The following is an 18,101-nucleotide window of genomic DNA, read 5'->3' as shown; positions in this document are numbered from 1 at the left end:
TTTTCTCTACGTCAAACGCTACACAACCGTGCGCGTAATTTTTTTTATCTCTAAAACTCTATTTTTAGCAGCTATTTGAAGTTTGCGTCTGTGACGCCGAAGTTTGCCGTGCAGGGGTCTAGAAAAATGGACCTTGTGACGTCATCAAGGGGGCTAGGTCCAAATGTTATACTTCAGAAGATGTCAAATTGATGGGAGAAAGAGTGCTGAAAGTTTCGCTTTCCTATCCCTAAGCGCTCGGGAGCTATCGCAAATATTCACCAGGGGGGGGGCGAAACCCCCCCCGGCCCGCGAGGGTTAACACGCGCAGTGGAAGGGTTGCGAGTACTACGCCCAGTGGAAGGGGGGCGGATGTCGCCCCCCTAAGATCTCAGCTCCCACTGGAGCTAGAGAGACGAAATTTGGAGGGTAGGTGGGGGCCATGGGGAACTCTGTTGTGTGTGAAGTTCATGACCCTATGTCAATATCTTCGAGGTCAAATGAGGTCAATTGTGGTCAAAACTGCCATAGTAGCGACTTTTTTGCGTTTACACGCCAATAACTCAAAAAATTACCGGCCGATTTTCTTTTTTCCTTCACTATACGAAAGAACAAACATATGTGAGTGTGTATGGTGAATTTCTAGATAATCCAACAATAAATATGGCAGTTAGAAGCCTACTAAGTGTAAGATGTCGCCGGCTGAAGCGGGATCGGCCGACGCGGGAAACGCGGCAATCACAATTTTGTGTTTACACACTCATAACTCAAATTATTACCGGCCGATTTTCAAAATTCTTTGACCATATGATTGCTTGTACATTTCTCAGTCTTCTCACCGACGAATTTGACGCGAATCTAATATAATCAGCGGTAAGGAGCGCGATGTAAAGAAGGAACCGTCCCGCCCAGGCACAGTCTACAATTCAGGCGGCGCGTAACGGCTAGCGCCGGCCGCCGCGCCGCCGCGCCGCGGCGGCGGCAGGATGTTTCACTTTAGACCGCTATTACTAGAAAAAGTTGTTAACCGATTTTCTTATTTCTTGCACGAGAAGATCCCCAATTCAATTCTGGGCAGATAGCCGAAATTTCACATTAATATTATGTTTGCGACGCGAGTTATTGGCGAAAAACAGGAGGGGTGGGCGAAATCCGCCCCCCCCCTTCCACTGCGCGTGTTAATTCCTGAGGGCTGAAACTGTACTTGAGCAGCTCTTTGACCAAAATTCACGCTACTCTTGACATACAGATAGGGGCCTTCAAAAACATTTTCCCAATCCAGCAGCGAATTCACTTGAACATCGCCTAAATTGCTTTGCTGGACGCCGACTATCAAGCTACATGACGAAACCTTGCACTATGACGAAATTGAACCTACCGCTCACTGAATTTGAACGCACTATCTTCTAAATTGATTGCTCTTCTTTTGAAACGTGTGCACTATTACCGAATTTCATGCACTCGGCCGAAGTAGTAGTGCACTACGTGGAACTGTCGAAATCGGTTGCACTATTACTAAACTGTGTGCACTTTTCCTTTACACCTTTTTTCAATCCGAATCGGCATCCGTTCATTCAAATACGGCAGCGGGCACCTTATCTCGACAGGCACTCCAACAACACGACACTGGAGCACGCATTTCGACACTTTTCACGGATTTAGACTCGCATCTGTTGATATTCGACCAGGGTCATTGAACAACGGCAGGGGCATTTAATATCGACAAAGGGCATTATTTTTTGTCATATTGCATTTTACGTCGGCAGCTTCCAGCCAAGCTAGACAATGGTCAATTTATCTCATCAGTGAATTAACCCGCGACCTGGTGGGGGGGGGGGGGCTATTTTTTGCCCCCCCCTCCAGACTTTTCGATATATCTCCAGAACCACTGCGCGGATCGTCACCAAACTTTCAGTACCCTCCCGGACATCAATTTTACACATTGTGACCAAAAATTTTTCCAAAGGCTATGATAGATTGGCCGGAAATGACGTCAGAGTGACGTCATGTTCTGCCGTTTTCGACCCAAAAAAGGGTTTCGCGGGAAGAGCTGTCAGGCCTATAGCTTTGCAAATACAGAAAAATGATAAAGACATAAAAGCTGTAGATTGAACAGGGCTACAAAACTGCTATCTCGGATTTTTGAAATTTTTGGATTTTGACCCCCAAAAATCAAAAAATAGATTTTTTGGAAATAATAATCGAAAAATCTAAAAAGTTTTTCGAATTTCGCAAAAACCGGAATACATGTGATAGTCCTCACCGCCTTCCATCCACATACAAAATTTGAGATTGATACCTCTTTTTTGGCGAAGTTATAGCGAAAAAACTGTTCAAAATTGATGACGTCAAATTTTCAAACTCAATTTTTAGCAATTCTAGACCCCGTAGCGCAAAACAAAGACCACCATTAGACTCCCAGTGACGAGCTGCATCGAATCAATACCCATTTAATGCAAAAATATCAACTTAAAAATTTGACCTTTTTTGGCCTGACCTTGACCTGACCTTGACCTGAACTTCACCAGAAAGTGACCTAAGCCGTACCTGATAGTCTTATAACCAACACCATTGAGTTGGAAATGAAAAATTGGCCATAAAACATGCATCACACAACCTTAGTAAAGTTGGGCTCATGTGACCTGACCTGTGACCCTTGGTGACCTGACCTGTGACCTGACCTGGTATTGCCAGTGACCTCTAATAGCAACATATCTACTAGGCAACTGACGCCCTACCGCTGATTCTCGACAAAATGCGTTTTCCTCGGTGTTATAGCGCATTTCCTAGAAGACCCGTGAACGGTGAAACATTTCATCTTTGACCTGACCTGTGACGTCATCGGTGACCCCGAGGTCAATGAAATTTGGTTTCCCTCGACAAATTTGACAGGCCTTTTGAACGCCGTTTGAATTTTGCGGATCCGTCCAGTAGTTTCGGAGATACGAGGGGGGGGGGGCAAAAAATAGCCCCCCCCCCCACCAGGTCGCGTTATAAACAGACCCCACCAGGGCGCGGGTTAAGCAACTCTTATCTTTTCGGAAAGGCATTTTAAGAATGTGTGCTTAAATGTTCCATGGTACTGTAAAGAGACACTCAATATGGGCGCTTGGTTGCTAAGTAACCACACCTTTTTCAATCCGAATCGGCAACCGTTCATTGGAATACGGCAACGGGCACCTAATTTCGTCAGTCGCTCTGGAACCTTTACACCGGTTCGTCCCTAACATCACCCGTTTCCGACACACAAGCTGACCTCATTCTAGGTCACCATCCTTGCGTCACTCTGTGACAATGTGGAAGCACTGGCGAATCCAAAGGGCGACAGGGGTCATTCGGGGCCACGCTCCTGGCGAATCCAAAGGTTGACGGAGGTCATTCGGGGCCTCGCTCCTTTCAACGCATCTAAAGTTGACAATGTTTTAGCCGTATTTCTTGCATGAAAAACAAAAATATTAATTTTTTCATTTGCGTCGATCTGTCGACACATTGTGAGCAGGGTTGTATACTAATCAAGTCGATTGAATTGATTGATTTGATTCAACGCGTATTTTGAGTTGATTGGATTGAGTCGATTGACTTTTCGAGATGACTGGTTGACTGACTCGTTTGACTTTAGCGACTGGTTGACTGATTTGATTCCCGAAAATTAGAGTGACTCGTATGATTGAGTCGATTGAATGGAAAGTTCAAATAAGTTTTAGTTGACGAAAAATAATGACACCAATTGATGACATCAAAGATCACAAAACTACACTGAAAACTGCTTGTCATCACAACTGCAATATGGGGTAGATGGCCAAATAAAGAACAGGGCCTAAACATGAACAGCCAACTTTGACTTTCAACTGCAATAACTGCTCCAGTCCTGTGATAGAACCTGGCGATGCACCTACCTACCTTTCTGCACTCAGCTAAGTCAGCAGGAATCTTTTTTTTTAATCCAGATGATAAAGTGCAAGGCCCTATATACTAATAAAGTGTGATTAATTAATAATTCACATCTCCACATCTCCTCAGAAACAACCCACTGAACTTGCCACTGAACTCTATAAATATCTGAAATCCCTACAAAAATAACTGAAACAAAAGCGCCGTTTTCGTCTCGCTAATTACGTTTACGTCTAATTAATAGCTAATTTGCTGCATTGTTTAATTTGCAGCAGAACGTTTGTTGATCCTTTTCTCCTGAGAGCCTAAGCATAACATATTTAATATATTTCATTTTCCTTAAAATATTTTACCGAATATTATTAAGTGGTTTTATTTCAAATGAAATAATAATTAAAACGAAATTGGTGTTGTACAACCGATTTATTTTATGATGTTCTGCCATACAACATGATAATCAATGACGTCATCTTACCAAAAAATCAAAAGACGTATAATAAGGATTTATAAAAGCTTAGCACACTTATTGGCAAAACGTTTTCTTTGTTTTTTAGCAGTCGCACCGTGCCGTTTTTGCGTTTTAATTTTCCGTTCCTACTTCCTTTGTCCTTAACTTATCCTGTGGTTCCAGAGTCCCTGTCCTTTCCATTTCCTTTTAAATATATTTTTAATGCTCATCCCTATCCCCCAGTCCTAACAGTTTCAAATTGTATTGCAATAAAATGTTTTGAATTCTTCACATATAACCTATCTACCTTCGTTGGTACTGTTGGTAGCCAGTGACACATCTAGACACATCTAGGCAGGTAAGTAGGTACCTACCGGTATATGTCAAGTTTAGGTCCTAATTACAATTGTGACGCTGTTGATACGAATATGAAACAGCAAAAATTTTAGGTTTTAGGTTAGGTTAGGTTGTAGGTTTGTAGGTTTTAGGTTGTAGGTAGGTAGGTTTGTAGGTTAGGTTAGGTTAGGGTAGGTTTGTAGGTTGTAGGTTGGTAGGTTATAGGTAAGTAGGTAAGGTTAGGTCAGGTTTGATTATGTTTTTTTCTTTTATTTGCGAGACAAATGAGTATCATTTTTGCATTCAAGATGTCAAATAATGTAAGAATATGAAAAATTTATCAATGAAATCTTCTTAGGACTCAAACTTGACATTTACCGTATACCTACCTGCTTTCCTGCTGTCTTCATAAAGCATACCTAATGAAGTTGTCAAATTTGTAGCACATTTTCAACACTTTCATATGGTGTCAGTGTGGCATGAAACCTAGCTAGGTTCATTATGTTCAGGGTTCAATTCAGAAGAGCTCCGCATAACTCATATAAGAGACAGACGGGGGCTTTACATGGGGTAGATGGCCTGATGACTTAGCTGGAATATGACCAAAATTAAATTGACAACTTTTAGGTGAAAGGTGGTGATTTGGGTTAATGGGCGTTTGTTGAAGTCAACTACTGGGTTATTTTGCACCCATTAAATGAAACTTCTGCTCCAATTCTACCCATTGAACCTCAATATCATGATCCACCTGTCCATCACTAGGTATCCTTCCTTATTGCATTGAAACTTTGAATGACATGGCAATTTATAATTTTTAATGACAATATTTTTGTTTTTTTCTGTAGGTAGGTAGGTAGGTAGGTAGGTAGGTAGGTAGGTAGGTACACCAGACTGCTATGGACACTTTTCCAAGTTGGTGGGGCAAAAAACCTAATGTATATCTTGGTTTGAGTCGTTTGATTGAGTTGATTGATTCCTTTCATTGTCGCGTTTGAGTCGATTGAATCAATTCCCGAAAACTGCTCTGACTTGATTGATTTGATTGGTTTCCCAAATTTGTCGTGATTGAATTGTTTGTTATTGATTGAGTCGTATACAACCCTGCATATGCCCCCCCCCCCCACTGGGGCGAGGGTTAACCCGCGCGGGGCTGGGGTCTCCAGCCGAACGCGCGGGGCTGGGGGGGGGTAAATTTTACCCCCCCTGTTATCTCCCGAACTAATTGTCCGATTTGGAAAATTCAAACGCCAATCGAAAGCTCTCATCACGAACTACTAAAAACATGTACTTAATTTAAAGTTTGAGGTCAAGGTCAAGGTCAGGTCAAGGGTACAAATTGCAAGTTTCTACAGTATCGGCCTTGCACCGTAGTTGCCGAAGAATGGAGTCATGGACTGAGACTGATCGCCCAAAACGTGTTATTAGGCTACCAAGACAATATTCGTTGCATACAATATCATTCAGAGGTCAAGGTCAAGGTCAGGTCAGGTCAGGTCAGGTCACCAAAAAACAAAATATAGAAAAGGGCATGTGCGACACATGTTTTATGGGTCATTTTACTCATAGAATTCAATAGGCACACTCAATAAGTGATATGGACCACCTCTGGATGAATTTCAGGTCGAGGTCAGGTCAAGGTCAGGTCAAGTGAGGTCAAATTTTGAAGTTGGTTGTTAAGGCCTAAAAAGGTGTCTATCTGATGCAGTTTTTCACGGCGAATCGAATGGTGCTATTTTTGTTTCCGTACGAGGTCTAGAACTTCCAAAAAAGTCATTTTTCAAAAAAAATTGTGTGTCGTGACGTCATAAAATTTTGAATAACTCCCACATTTTTGAACCGATTCTTCTAAAATTTGGTATGTAGGTGCACATAGACCACTTCTCTGACATATATTCCGTTTTTTTCGATAGACTCAAAATTTTGGATTTTATAATGATTTTCCCAAAAAAGTCAGTTTTTTGAAAAAAAAAAATTTAGGCCAAAATCCAAAATTTTCAAAAAACCGAGATAGCCATTAGATAGACAAAGTAAAATTACGTATAACCTTTTTTGTTACGTCTTGATTCCTTTAAAAATGAAGATGTTAGCGGCGTTTGAACTTTTGCCGTTTTTGAGGCGAAAATGGCGAACATGACGTCACTAAAACGTCAATTTCTCAAAAATTTTCCGACGGATTTCGCTCAAATTTTCAGGGAACGTGTCAAATTGATGTAAGAAAAGGTACTGAAAGTTTGGCGGCGCCACGCGCCGCCGTTTTTGAGATATCGCAAAAATTCGCGAGGGGGGGGGTAAAATTTACCCCCCCCCCAGCCCCGCGCGGGTTAATACAAGGGAAGTCTAAGAAAAGGAAAATGCTAAAAATTCTAGTGGTAAGCATTGGTAACGCATCAATGTACAAAATGTGGTTTGAAATTTGCTTGATTTTGCTTGTTATAACGCCAACGAAACTGAATGACCATTGCCATTGTAAAATGAAATTGGCCTTTTTCCAATGCCCGATGTCACAGTCCTATGCCGTGTGCCAAAATCCATTGGCCAGTGTCGAAACCACGCTCAGTGTCGAAATTAAATGCCCCATGTCACGCTGCCGCACTATGCCGAGTTTGAGGCGTGGTTTGTCGAAAGCGCACTCAGGCTGACGTTCCTAATGCAGATCTGCCGAAACTAACTGACCGGATGCCGATTCGGATTGAAAAAAGGTGTATTTGGCCGTAAAATGGTGTAGCGCATTTCACGTTCACGTGACATCCCACATTCATCATTAGTTCCAGAGCTTTGCTGAGGGCTTAGGTTGCGTAAGAAGGTGAGATTTGTTTACATAATCGCTTATTTTTAACTTGCCGGATTTATTTGAACATTGCCGTAACCACATGCCGCATGTCGAAATTCAATTAACCTGACGGCTTATTTGCACTAAGTCTAATATGTCTGAACCTGGGCCGCTTTTAACTGCACTTTGACGGAGTGGGGTGCACAATGACGAATATCGTGCCGCGATTCAATACATGGACGCACTATGCCGAACTGTCGAAATCACCTGCACTGTTACTGAAATGTGTGCACTTTCGCCTAAATTGGGCGTAAAAAGGTGGAAATCTGGACATTCGGAGTTCCGATTTTGTCCAATGTCCAATTCGGAATTGGTTGCACAAGGTAGCAGACTGGACAACGTTGGACGATGGCCTGCTACACTTCAGCATTTTTATAAAGTAATCGTGCATAACACTGATTGGCAAATGGAAAGCTTAACCCGCGCCCTGCTGGGGGTGGGTGTTTGAACACCCCCCCCCCTTGTGGTTTTTCGCGAATATCTCAAAAACGGCGGCGCGGAGCGCCGCCGTTTTTGGTACACCTTATCATACATCAATTCTACACATGTTGTGAAAATTTCAGACCAAGGTCATTCAAGGTCAGGTCACCAGGTCACTTGAAGTGACCTCACCTCATACAAAGTTTCAATGTCTGTCATAGCTACACCGAGTGACCGATCGCTTTGAAACTTTCAGCGATTGCTAAGAGCAATAGCATGTACAAAATGTATATCTGAGAATTTTGATATCGATGACCTAAGGTCAGGTCAATTTTGCGACCTCCCCATTATAAGTCAATGCATTGACTTATATTCATTGAAAATTGACATTGACAATTTTCTCCCATATGGGAGAAAATTGAAATGCGCCTCTTTTGGACGAAAGACATTATAAACACTCCCAAACACTGAATTACAAGTGGTTTAGACACACTGAACATGAAAATGGTGTCCGTGACCCCTGTTTATGCCCTGAGGTCATCTTAGGTCACGAATGGTATCTAACAGTTTTTCACAAATAACTTTTGATAGAGGCATGCTAGAGCGATGAAAACGCCTTAGATGTGTTCAGCTAGACGATACGGATCGACTGATATGCAACATGACCCTTTCCGGTCAGGTCATGACCTTGACCTGAGGTCAAATTTTCAAGTTGACCTTTCAAGGTCAAGTTATAGTTCATTCGATGCGTCTTGACGAGAGGAACACGATGCCGGTAAAAGTAAGCTCGTACAAGGCTTGGGTCAAAAGTTATTGCAGAAAAACTGTTTCCGAAAAAATCGGCTATTTTTGCAGTTTTTGCCCCCTGCAGGCAAAACCGTTGACGTTAGGTCAAATCTGAGAGAATTACTCAGAAAGGGCGTTAATAGGGCTATCGAATGCGCTTTTCCGCGGCGCTGTAGCTCTATTGGTTCCCGAGTTATGCGTTGGCTTCTTGGAAATTGTCGACATTCGACCTGGAAATCGGCGAAATTTTGCCTTCAATGACCTCTGGTGACCTGACCTTTGACCTGACCAAAAAATTGACCGAAGTGATTTCCTCATTATTTTTGACGCTTTTTCGAACGCCGCCTTCCGCGTATCGCTACGTGGCCCAGGAGCCGAGTTAGAAGGGGGGGTGTTCAAACACCCCCCCCCCCAGCAGGGCGTGGAAATCCAGGACCCCCAGCAGGGCGCGGGTTAATTAAGCTCTCAAGTATAATCAACACTTTTCGGGTGGTAAAATTACATTACAAGCATTTTAACCCGCGCCCCGCTAGGCTATTCAGCCACACGCGCCCTGCTGGGGGGGGGGGGGCAGATTTTGTATTTGTATTTGTAAAAGCACGAACTATCCACACGGATGTGGTTTTTACAGTTCTCAGTCATATGAGGTACATAAAGCGAGGGTAAAACGCGACACATACAAATAAAAACAAAACACATACATACACGCCTATTCCTACTAAAATCAGCTTCAAGTGACCTGAGAGAGGAGCCGCCGCTGCAGCTGTCTCTTAGACTTCCCGATAGAGATGTTCTCGCAGCCGTATGTAAGTCTATTCCTTTCCAGAGCAGCGCGGTACGCTTCCCGGTTTCCGTTCTGACTCTTGGTAGAGATAAAAGATTGTCCTGTCTGGTGTGTCGCAAACGATCGGGAATGTCGCGGTTTGTGGCAAAAAGGTTGGCAAGACTCGTTGGTGTTTGGCTGTTCGTGTTTTGACAAGTGTGTGGTGGCTGTCGTTTCTGAGTGTTATACCCGTGTCGTGTGCTCGTGTATGTGGTATGAGAGCTTTGATATATGTAGGTGTAGTTTGATCGCTTACTCGATTATAAGCTCGGCAACAATGAAAAACTAAGTTTCACCCAAATTCGTTGACACTTGTCCCATTGCACGAACATTTGGGTGTCTGCTGCCACCAGTGACGTCATCATAGTATGTTCATTTTTAAGAAACAATTTCCAGCTACTTACCGTGCACAATTTGAAATCGATTATTTTTTCGGTAAGAAATTATTGGCCAGACACTGAAGCTGCCAAAACTCACGTTAGAGCTTCGATATCGAACATTGAGCCAGCGTCCTTTTGAAAAAAAACGAACGATATTTTGCAATGGAATATAGAGGACTGATCGTCTTGGTGATTTTAGTTAAAATTTCGTTAACGTGTTCGTGAAATCGTGGATCTTTCGAAAAGGTCATGCCAAGGTGTTTGTGCGACTCGTTGGTGGGAATTGGATGGGCACCGAAGGATAGCTTAGGTGGTTTACTTTCGTTGCTGCGGGAAAATGGGGTGCGCTACGATAAAATGTGGTCATTCTAATATTTTGAATGCGTAGATTTCAAAAATCATCACAAAAATGCTAGGTTTCCATTAGTTTATGCGAAATTTACATTATTTTTTGTGCCCCCGGGGCATGCGTGCCTCCGACCGTTATGTGACGTCACTACCTAGCGCGACCACTGAGAGGCACTGGCGCGACGCACAAACGCGTGTTGCGGTGCTCGGGGTTGAGGTGAACTGTGGCCGCAAATTGTGTTATTTAATGATATTTCTTGTACTGTGTGGCTTTGTATCTGTAAGTGGAACGTCTGAAGTGCTATTTTATCATACTTATATATAAAAAAACACAGAAGATGAGTTCAACTCTAGATGATAGTGGCATGACACTCCAAGGTCAAGATGAAGAAAGGGTTGAAAGGAGCACGTCCAAGCCGGCAAAAGCAAGGAAATGGTGCTTTGTGCCAGGTTGCAAGAATACTAGCTCCACGACACCGGGCAAGATATTTCTGAATGTCCCCAGAGATTTGAAGAGAAGCAGATTGTGGGCTCGGCTGGCAAGGAGGGAGGATGCAGGCTGTTTGAGCCCGAAGAATGTCTGGTATTGCTGTGAGGATCATTTTGATGTAAGTACCTATTTTTGTGGAAATTTTTAAGTATTTCCTCGACCTGTTTCACCTGTTTCACCTGTTTTTCGCAAGCTGGCATAATGTGATGTCATACTATTAACATAAGGGGCATTTCCTGCGCATGACTGCAGCAATGTTGTTTGACGTCATTAACTAAATACTCGAATTTCGAAGTTAACATCTTCCTTAAATTTGCCTTTTTTAAACATACCATATCCAATTAATATATGGTATTACCTAATAAATTTACTATATTGACTACCGACTCCAGTGGCGTATCCAGGATCTTGAAAAGGGGGAGGCCAAACCTGCTCAAGGGGCCCCACCCTTACCTTAGGGGCCCCAGTAGTGACGCACTTAACCCACGCCCAGGTGCGGTTCTGTGTCACTTTTACCATGTGAGGGAGCCTTTTTAAGCACACTCGGCAATCTAAAAAAGAAAAGAAAAACATGAAAAAGCCATCGACATCGATAGCTCTGTATGAAGTGTAGGTACATACAATTTATTTCAGCAGTAGGCATACAGTTTTTTTTTTCTTTGGTCGGTGCCGGGGCCACTAAAGATTATCAAAAACAAAATGTTTTGTCAATTTTTTACGATTGTAACATTTTTCAAAGGGCAGATGTCAATCTCTTAGTGTCTCGCGCTGGTTGAGGGCTGATGCCCTTAACTTTAGCAGGGTCCGACTCGGGTTGAGCTCTGATCTAGACTCTGATGGCTCTAAGTCGCCCACATTGGCCTCATTCCGGCATCTGAAGGCTCATTCTGGCCTCGGAAAGCCCAACACCGGCAACAGAGTGAACCACGCTGGCCTGCGGGCCCCATAATGGCCTCAGTAGACCCATGCTATGGCTGACCTCATACCCCCCCCCCGCCGGCTCTTCGGAGTCTTTGAGTCAGTCTGAGGACCCTATACCGCTCTCGAACGCACGCCGGTCCCTAGAACCCCATGATGCCCCCTGAGGGTCCCACGCCGGCCTTTATAAGGGCCACTCCTACCTCAAGGGGCCCAAACATGCATAAGATCTGAAAAGTGGTTGCCGAGGCCCTCGAGGTGGCCTCTAATGGCCCGACGCCAGCCTATGAAGGCCCGCGCTGGCTTCTGAGGGCCCAGCACCAGTCTCTGAAGTCTGAAGTCAGATGACAGATGGCCCCACGCTGGCCGCAGATGGTTCACGCTGGTCACAGAGTGCCCAACACTGGCCTAAAGGGGCTCCGCATTGTCTTCGGAGGGCCCCAAGCTAGTCTCGGTGGCCAATGGGCCTCAATCTGACCTAAGAAAGCCCCATGTCGCTGGGCTACCCCACGCTGGACATAGACGGCCCCATGCTGGACATAGAGGGCAAACACTGGCCTTACAAGGCCTCACACTGGCCTTAGAAGGCCCCACATTGGCCTTAGAAGACCCCACAATGGCCTTAGAGGGCCCACGCTGGCCTTAGAGGGCTGAGCGCTGGCTCCTTAAGGCTCTACACCAGCCTCAAAGGATCCCACGCTTAAGTATATGTAAGCTCTGCTTCTTTATGTCCGCCAAAGCGACCTCTGAGGGCCCACGCTAGCCTCTGGGGGCTCGGCCTTGGCCTCTGAGGGCCTATGAGCGCCATCAAATGGCATTTTAACCCTCGCCCATGTAGGGGGGGGGTTAGTGCAACCCCCCCCCCCCTGAGGCTTTTCGGAAATAGTGCAAAAACGGCGGCGCGCAGCGCCGCCAAATTTTGGGTACCTTATGGGGCAAACCTTGCCCATCTTTTGATAAAAAAAATTGACCGGGTCATGTCAGGTCACGGAGTTATGACGTCACAAAGGGAACAGCCTCCGGCCGGATTTTCACAAACTGAGTGCCAACGCCCGAGGTTTCCTGCCGGTGGTACGGACATCGGTTGATGGATCGTGATGAAACTTCCCATGCATGTTGGGGCAAGTATTGGCTATCATATGGTATAAGAAACTTGACCGGGTCAGGTCAGGTCACGGAGCTATGACGTCACAAGAGGAACAGCGTCCGGTACTATTTTTGAAAAGCGCCCGAACCACTATTTTACTAATTCTTGTCACCTCAATGGGAATATGCAGCAATAGTAGCTTCTATAGGGAGCAAATGGACCTCCCAAATCCAAAAATACAATCAGATTTCAAAAATTTAAATTTTGATTTTTCGAATTTCTGCCGCCGACTTTTTTAGAGCTAGGGAAACGAAATACATACCAAACGATAGAGAATTGATCAAGGAACACGATAGTGAAGGTTTCAAGTCGATATCTCCCACCGTTTTGCCGCAATCGCCGCGGAAAGTTGAAAAAGTCTATTTTTTCCGAAAATTTGACCTTTGACCGGTCAAAAGTAGGTCAAATGTTGACCTCGGACCAAAAAATATACCACCAATCGCGAGATCTCGGCGAGAGCAATCCGTTGGTCTTTTCCGCTAAGCTCTACGACGCTCCGTTTTCAAACGCCAAGGGGGGGTCGCACCAACCCCCCCCCCCCTGCATGGGCGAAGGTGGCAGATCGCCGTTTACGGGCGAGGGTTAAGATAGTTTGACGCAGTTTGACTTTAGTTATGCTGGGGCCAGTACTTTGGATGAGGCCCTGAAGATATCGTTTCTCTTGGGACACTCAAGCAGGCACGTAGTACGTACCCAGGATTTCGCCCAGGAGGGGGCCGCCTGCTCTCAAAGGGGCCCACGGGTCACCCGGATGCCGCTGTCAACCCAGGCAGGGGCGTTTCCAGAACCTTTCGATGAGGGGATTGGGCACAGTGGGTCCGGTCCCCCTTGCAGACGGGCCTCTCTGTCCGTCTGTCTGCCTGTCTGTCTAAGTCCTGAGAAAATGTGCCAAATTGGCAGGTAAAAATATCATTTCTTGCTTGAGAAGTATGCATAAAATGCACGGTATTTTATGAGGAAGTGAAGCGAGCGAGCGCCTCAGAGTCACCTGTGTTAGTCCCTCAGAGGTGTCGGTAAAAGGCTATCAGATGCGCTGGTGTGGGGTCCTCACAGGCGCCGTTCTGAGGGCCTTGGGGCTTAGAGACACTGGTGGGGGCCATCACTTAGGCGTGTGTGGGGCCCTGAAAGTTACTGGTGGCCCTTCATAGGCCGGCAAGGGACCCTCAGAGGTCGGTAAGAAGCCCTCAGAGTCGGTGTGGGGGCTCTCAGAGCCGCCGAAGTAGGCCCTTAAAAGGCACTGGTGAGTGGTGTGGGGCCCTTAGAGGTGGCAGTGGAGGCCCTCGCAGGCGCCGTTGTGAGGACCCTCAGAAACACCGGTGTGGGCCGTGGGGCCATAGCAAACGGGTATGAGGCCCTTACAGCTGATCTCTCATTAGCCTTCAAGGACCCTCAAAGGCCGGCAAGGTCCCTCAGAACCTGGCGTGAGGCCCCTCTGGAGATAAGTGTGGCTACAGAAAAGCCCATGGGGTGTTCTCACAAGTCACAAGCCCTGTGGTCTCCTTTCCAGTTGAAGCGTTGCCAGCGCGGGCCCTCTGCCGCCAATTGGCACCGCAGGTCCTCTCGGGCCCGAGGGGACCCTAAACCCTATAACGGACACGTGCCCCCTCGCCCCTGGCCATACCATTGAATCCAAGTGATCACGGGCCGTTCAGGTAATCAGGGGCCTCTCAGATGACCAGGGGCCTTTCAATTGACCAGGGCCTTTCAATTGACCAGGGGACCCTCTGATAACCAGGGGACGGTTATACTAGGGGCTTCACGGGTAACTAAGGGCCTTAATGTGACTGCAAGGGCCCTTCATATAACCAGGTACTCCTGGGGTAAACATGGGCCCTTCAGGTGACCAGGGTTTCTTCAGACCACTGGCCAGGGGTCACCCAGGGGATCAGGGGCCCCTCAGGTAGCTAGGGGCCCTTAAGATAGCTAGGGGCCCCTCAGGTAACCAGGGACCCCTCAGATAACCAGGGGTCCCTCATATAACAAGAGGCCCCACTGGTAACCAGGGGCCTCTCAGAAAATCAGGGGCTCTCAGGCAATCACGAGCCCCTTAGGTAATCAGGGGCCCCTCAGGTAAGCAGGGGCATCTCAGGAAACCAGGGGCCCCCCAGGTAACCATGGGCCCCTCAGATAACAAGGGCCACTCAGGTTACCAGGGCCCCCGTAGCCAGGGGCCCCTCAGGTAACCAGGAGTCCTTCAGATAACCAGGGACCAATCAGGTAGCCAGGGTCCCCTCAGATAACCAGGGGCCTCTCAGATAACCATGGGCCCCTCAGATAACCAGGGGCCACTCAGGTAACCAGGGGCCCCTCAGCTAATCAGGGACCCCTCAGGTGACCAGGGGGACCCTCAGGTAACCAGGGCGCCCCTCAGGGCCCCCATGGCCTCCCTTGGGTACGTCACTGTACTCAAGTGACCCAAAGGGCCCACTTGCATGTTTGATGCCAAAGGGGGAGGCCATGGCCTCTTGGCCTCCCCCCTGGATACGCCACTGACCGACTCTTACTTTTAGGCTGATAACGTCACTCAATGTTGCGGCAAGCGTGCGCCGGAGCTACCCAATACGTTGTTAGTATGGCCTCGTCACATTACGTCAGCTCACAAGATGTGAATAGGTGGTTTCACCTGTGGTTTCACAGGTGAAGCCGGGCCCTCATTTGCAAGCAATCCATGAATAACAATCAAATGTTACATCAGGAGATCCAAAGACATCACCTGGTCTGATCACTTCGGCAATCAGACCTTTTGTATCATAATATGTACATTTTTTAATGTAGAAAATATGGTTATGGCTATGAAAAAGTGCTAACTCTCTCTCTTTCTCTCACTCTCTCTCTCTCTCTCTCTCTCTCTCTCTCTCTCTCTCTCTCTCTCTCTCTCTCTCTCTCTCTCTCTCTCTCTCTCTCTCTCTCTCTCTCTCTCTCTCTCATTATATGAATAGGTATATGATCTGTGTGTCAATATGATGAGATTAATAGGTCATAGGTGACACCAGACTTTCACCTGCAGGCTACACATGTGACATCCCTGACCACAATCACAACAACCTTTTTCAGCTGGAAGATGACATCCAAAACTACAGAAAATACTGCATGGTTGGAGGAAACCTGTGTCTGAAAAAGGAAGCTGTTCCGCACAAGTTTCAGTGTCAACCAGGACGTGCCAAACGGAAGGAGAGGCCCAGTGCCATCAGGCATCATCGTGCACAGTTGAAGGATGCACTTCAAGCTGCACAAGAGGTATGGTGCCTTCCTTGCTGGGCTGCTGGTGTAAATGGCTATTATGTGCTTGACAGGGTGAAATGTTTGACTGTTTGAATTTTATAGTTATTTTGAATGAATAGTTTCAGTTTAAAGGGACACTCCCACCTTAACATTAGTTTTGAGTTGAGATAGCCAAATTGGTGGCCATGGCCTGCAAATAGGGTGAAGTCGTATAAGAGTACGCACTTAGTGGATTTCTTGCTCTCATTTGTTTAATATTTGAAAGAAAGAAATCGCAAATAGGAAATATTAAACTTCATTGAATTAGCCATCAACCCATGGGGCAACGATCCTTCAGCGTAAATGGAAGTGGTCTAAAACTGACATTTTCTGAACCGCTGCAGTTGCGTACTCTTACCACATGGGGTGTGTAAGAGTACGCACGCCAGGCAGGTGGAGTACGCAAGCATATGAGCACACACCTATGCAGCTTGTACTGTCCAAATGCTTAACTTCAAACTCAGAAGGCATTTAATTTAATTCTAGTATCCAAAAAGAAAAGCATAAAATAAATCTTTTAAGTCTATAAATCAGGAGGAAATAATCATGCCGTGTGTTTCTTAAAAAATGCACAATCAAAAGGGAGAATAACTCGTATTTGGAAGAATTTCGGGTACGCATCTGCATCACAGTGCTCCATTAATGATATACCTACAAAACAAACGTCATTGAGCGATAGATTAATAATTTAATATTTCTGTATATTCGATTTAATGTATAATTCTGCGTACTCTTACCCTCCCGAACAGTGCGTCCTCTTACCGTACATGCAATTCGCGCACAAAACAACCCCGAAACGTTGTGCAAAACTTCGCAAACAGAATATTGCACTGCACAGTATTTCCCCAGATAACCTCACAAGTTTCCCACAACAATCACGGAAATGTACCTTATCTCAACTGCCAAGTATCAAAATTATTGTATCATACCATAATAATATCATAACGCTCGAAAATAATATTCATCGCCTTAAACTCAACAGCGTCGCCGCTCAACGCCCACGTTCCGTTGGTGACAATCACGCACTGGCGGCTTCATGTCACTTCATGAACTCGACAAACCCGCGTTGCTAAGCAACCGAAACAGCTGATGCGTACTCTTATCGCCCGCGTACTCTTACCCGCCCTTACCCTACCGGTTTGGGTACTCACAACATCGACAAATGCTTTAATTCGGAGATATGGAATTTCAAACTTGCAGTTTTCGGATTCTAAGGGGCTAGTGCATTGGTATGCCCCCTTAGAATTTGTGACGTCAGCGGAGATCTAACGATTTTTAAATCTTTTACTAAAACGTTTGGTAGCACGCGGTGGTATATGCTGCTTTGCGCGCAACAAATGCCGCACTTTCAAATAAAGTCGCTAGGAACAGCGGAGATCCCAAAAAGTAAACAAAAGTAAAAGTCTAATATCTTGAAAACCGGTGAATATTTTTCGATGAAATTTGGTAGATATTCGTTTTCGCTCTTTCTGAACCGAGCGACATCACTTTCGTGCCAATTCATTAACTTTTTTGAAGGTGGGAGGGTCCCTTTAACCTAAGCGATGTGATAACCTCAGTAGGGTAGAAAGGACCATTCTTCATCGACAGCACAATGTATTTACATTACCTGTTGTAATGTTTAAGTAATTGTTATGTCCATCAAGACAAGTATTATGGGCAACAAAAAGGCATTACCCGGCCCCCGGTCAACAGACATGGTAGCCCAAATCTAGTCGGATATGAAAATTCTTCTAAATCCATAGGCTTTAATGCTAAATTGACTGTATTTGAGAGGGTTTTATGAAGATACACGACCAGATACAGAAAAAAGAGAGATGCTATCTTGTAGATTAAATCGTCTACTATCTGCGACTTTTGAAGTGTTTTTCAATCGGAGGTACGGAAATCGTGTTCCCAAGAGACTGAAAGTAGCCATGCTTTACATTAGACCCAATGGCAAAAATTCGGAATCTGACGAAATTGGCCATTTTTACGTCTGATTTATGAAAATTCTAGACAGGATATAAAAAAACCCGAGATGCTATCAGGTGGGAAAGTTCAT

At 45.5% G+C, this 18,101-nt stretch overlaps 1 protein-coding gene across 2 annotated transcripts in view; it reads left to right on the top strand.

Moving 5' to 3' along the window:
• LOC122379399 overlaps window positions 1-18,101 on the top strand; it is a 58,978-nt gene that overhangs the window by 27,783 nt on the left and 13,094 nt on the right. The window contains exons 1-2 of one of the 2 annotated variants that reach the window (XM_043361579.1): window positions 10,321-10,849; window positions 15,851-16,033. In XM_043361579.1, the coding sequence (XP_043217514.1) occupies window positions 10,580-10,849; window positions 15,851-16,033 (453 nt within the window). In that variant the 5' untranslated portion in view covers window positions 10,321-10,579. Of the gene's footprint in view, window positions 1-10,320; window positions 10,850-15,850; window positions 16,034-18,101 lie in introns of those variants that run through there. The other variant, XM_043361590.1, reaches the window with a different exon arrangement.

Source organism: Amphibalanus amphitrite, unplaced genomic scaffold, assembly GCF_019059575.1.
Source record: "Amphibalanus amphitrite isolate SeventyFive unplaced genomic scaffold, NRLGWU_Aamphi_draft 000008F_arrow, whole genome shotgun sequence".
Classification (NCBI taxonomy): Eukaryota; Metazoa; Arthropoda; class Thecostraca; order Balanomorpha; family Balanidae; genus Amphibalanus; species Amphibalanus amphitrite.
Note: the sequence above shows the minus strand (reverse complement) of the source record. Positions and strands in the feature narration are given on the sequence as shown.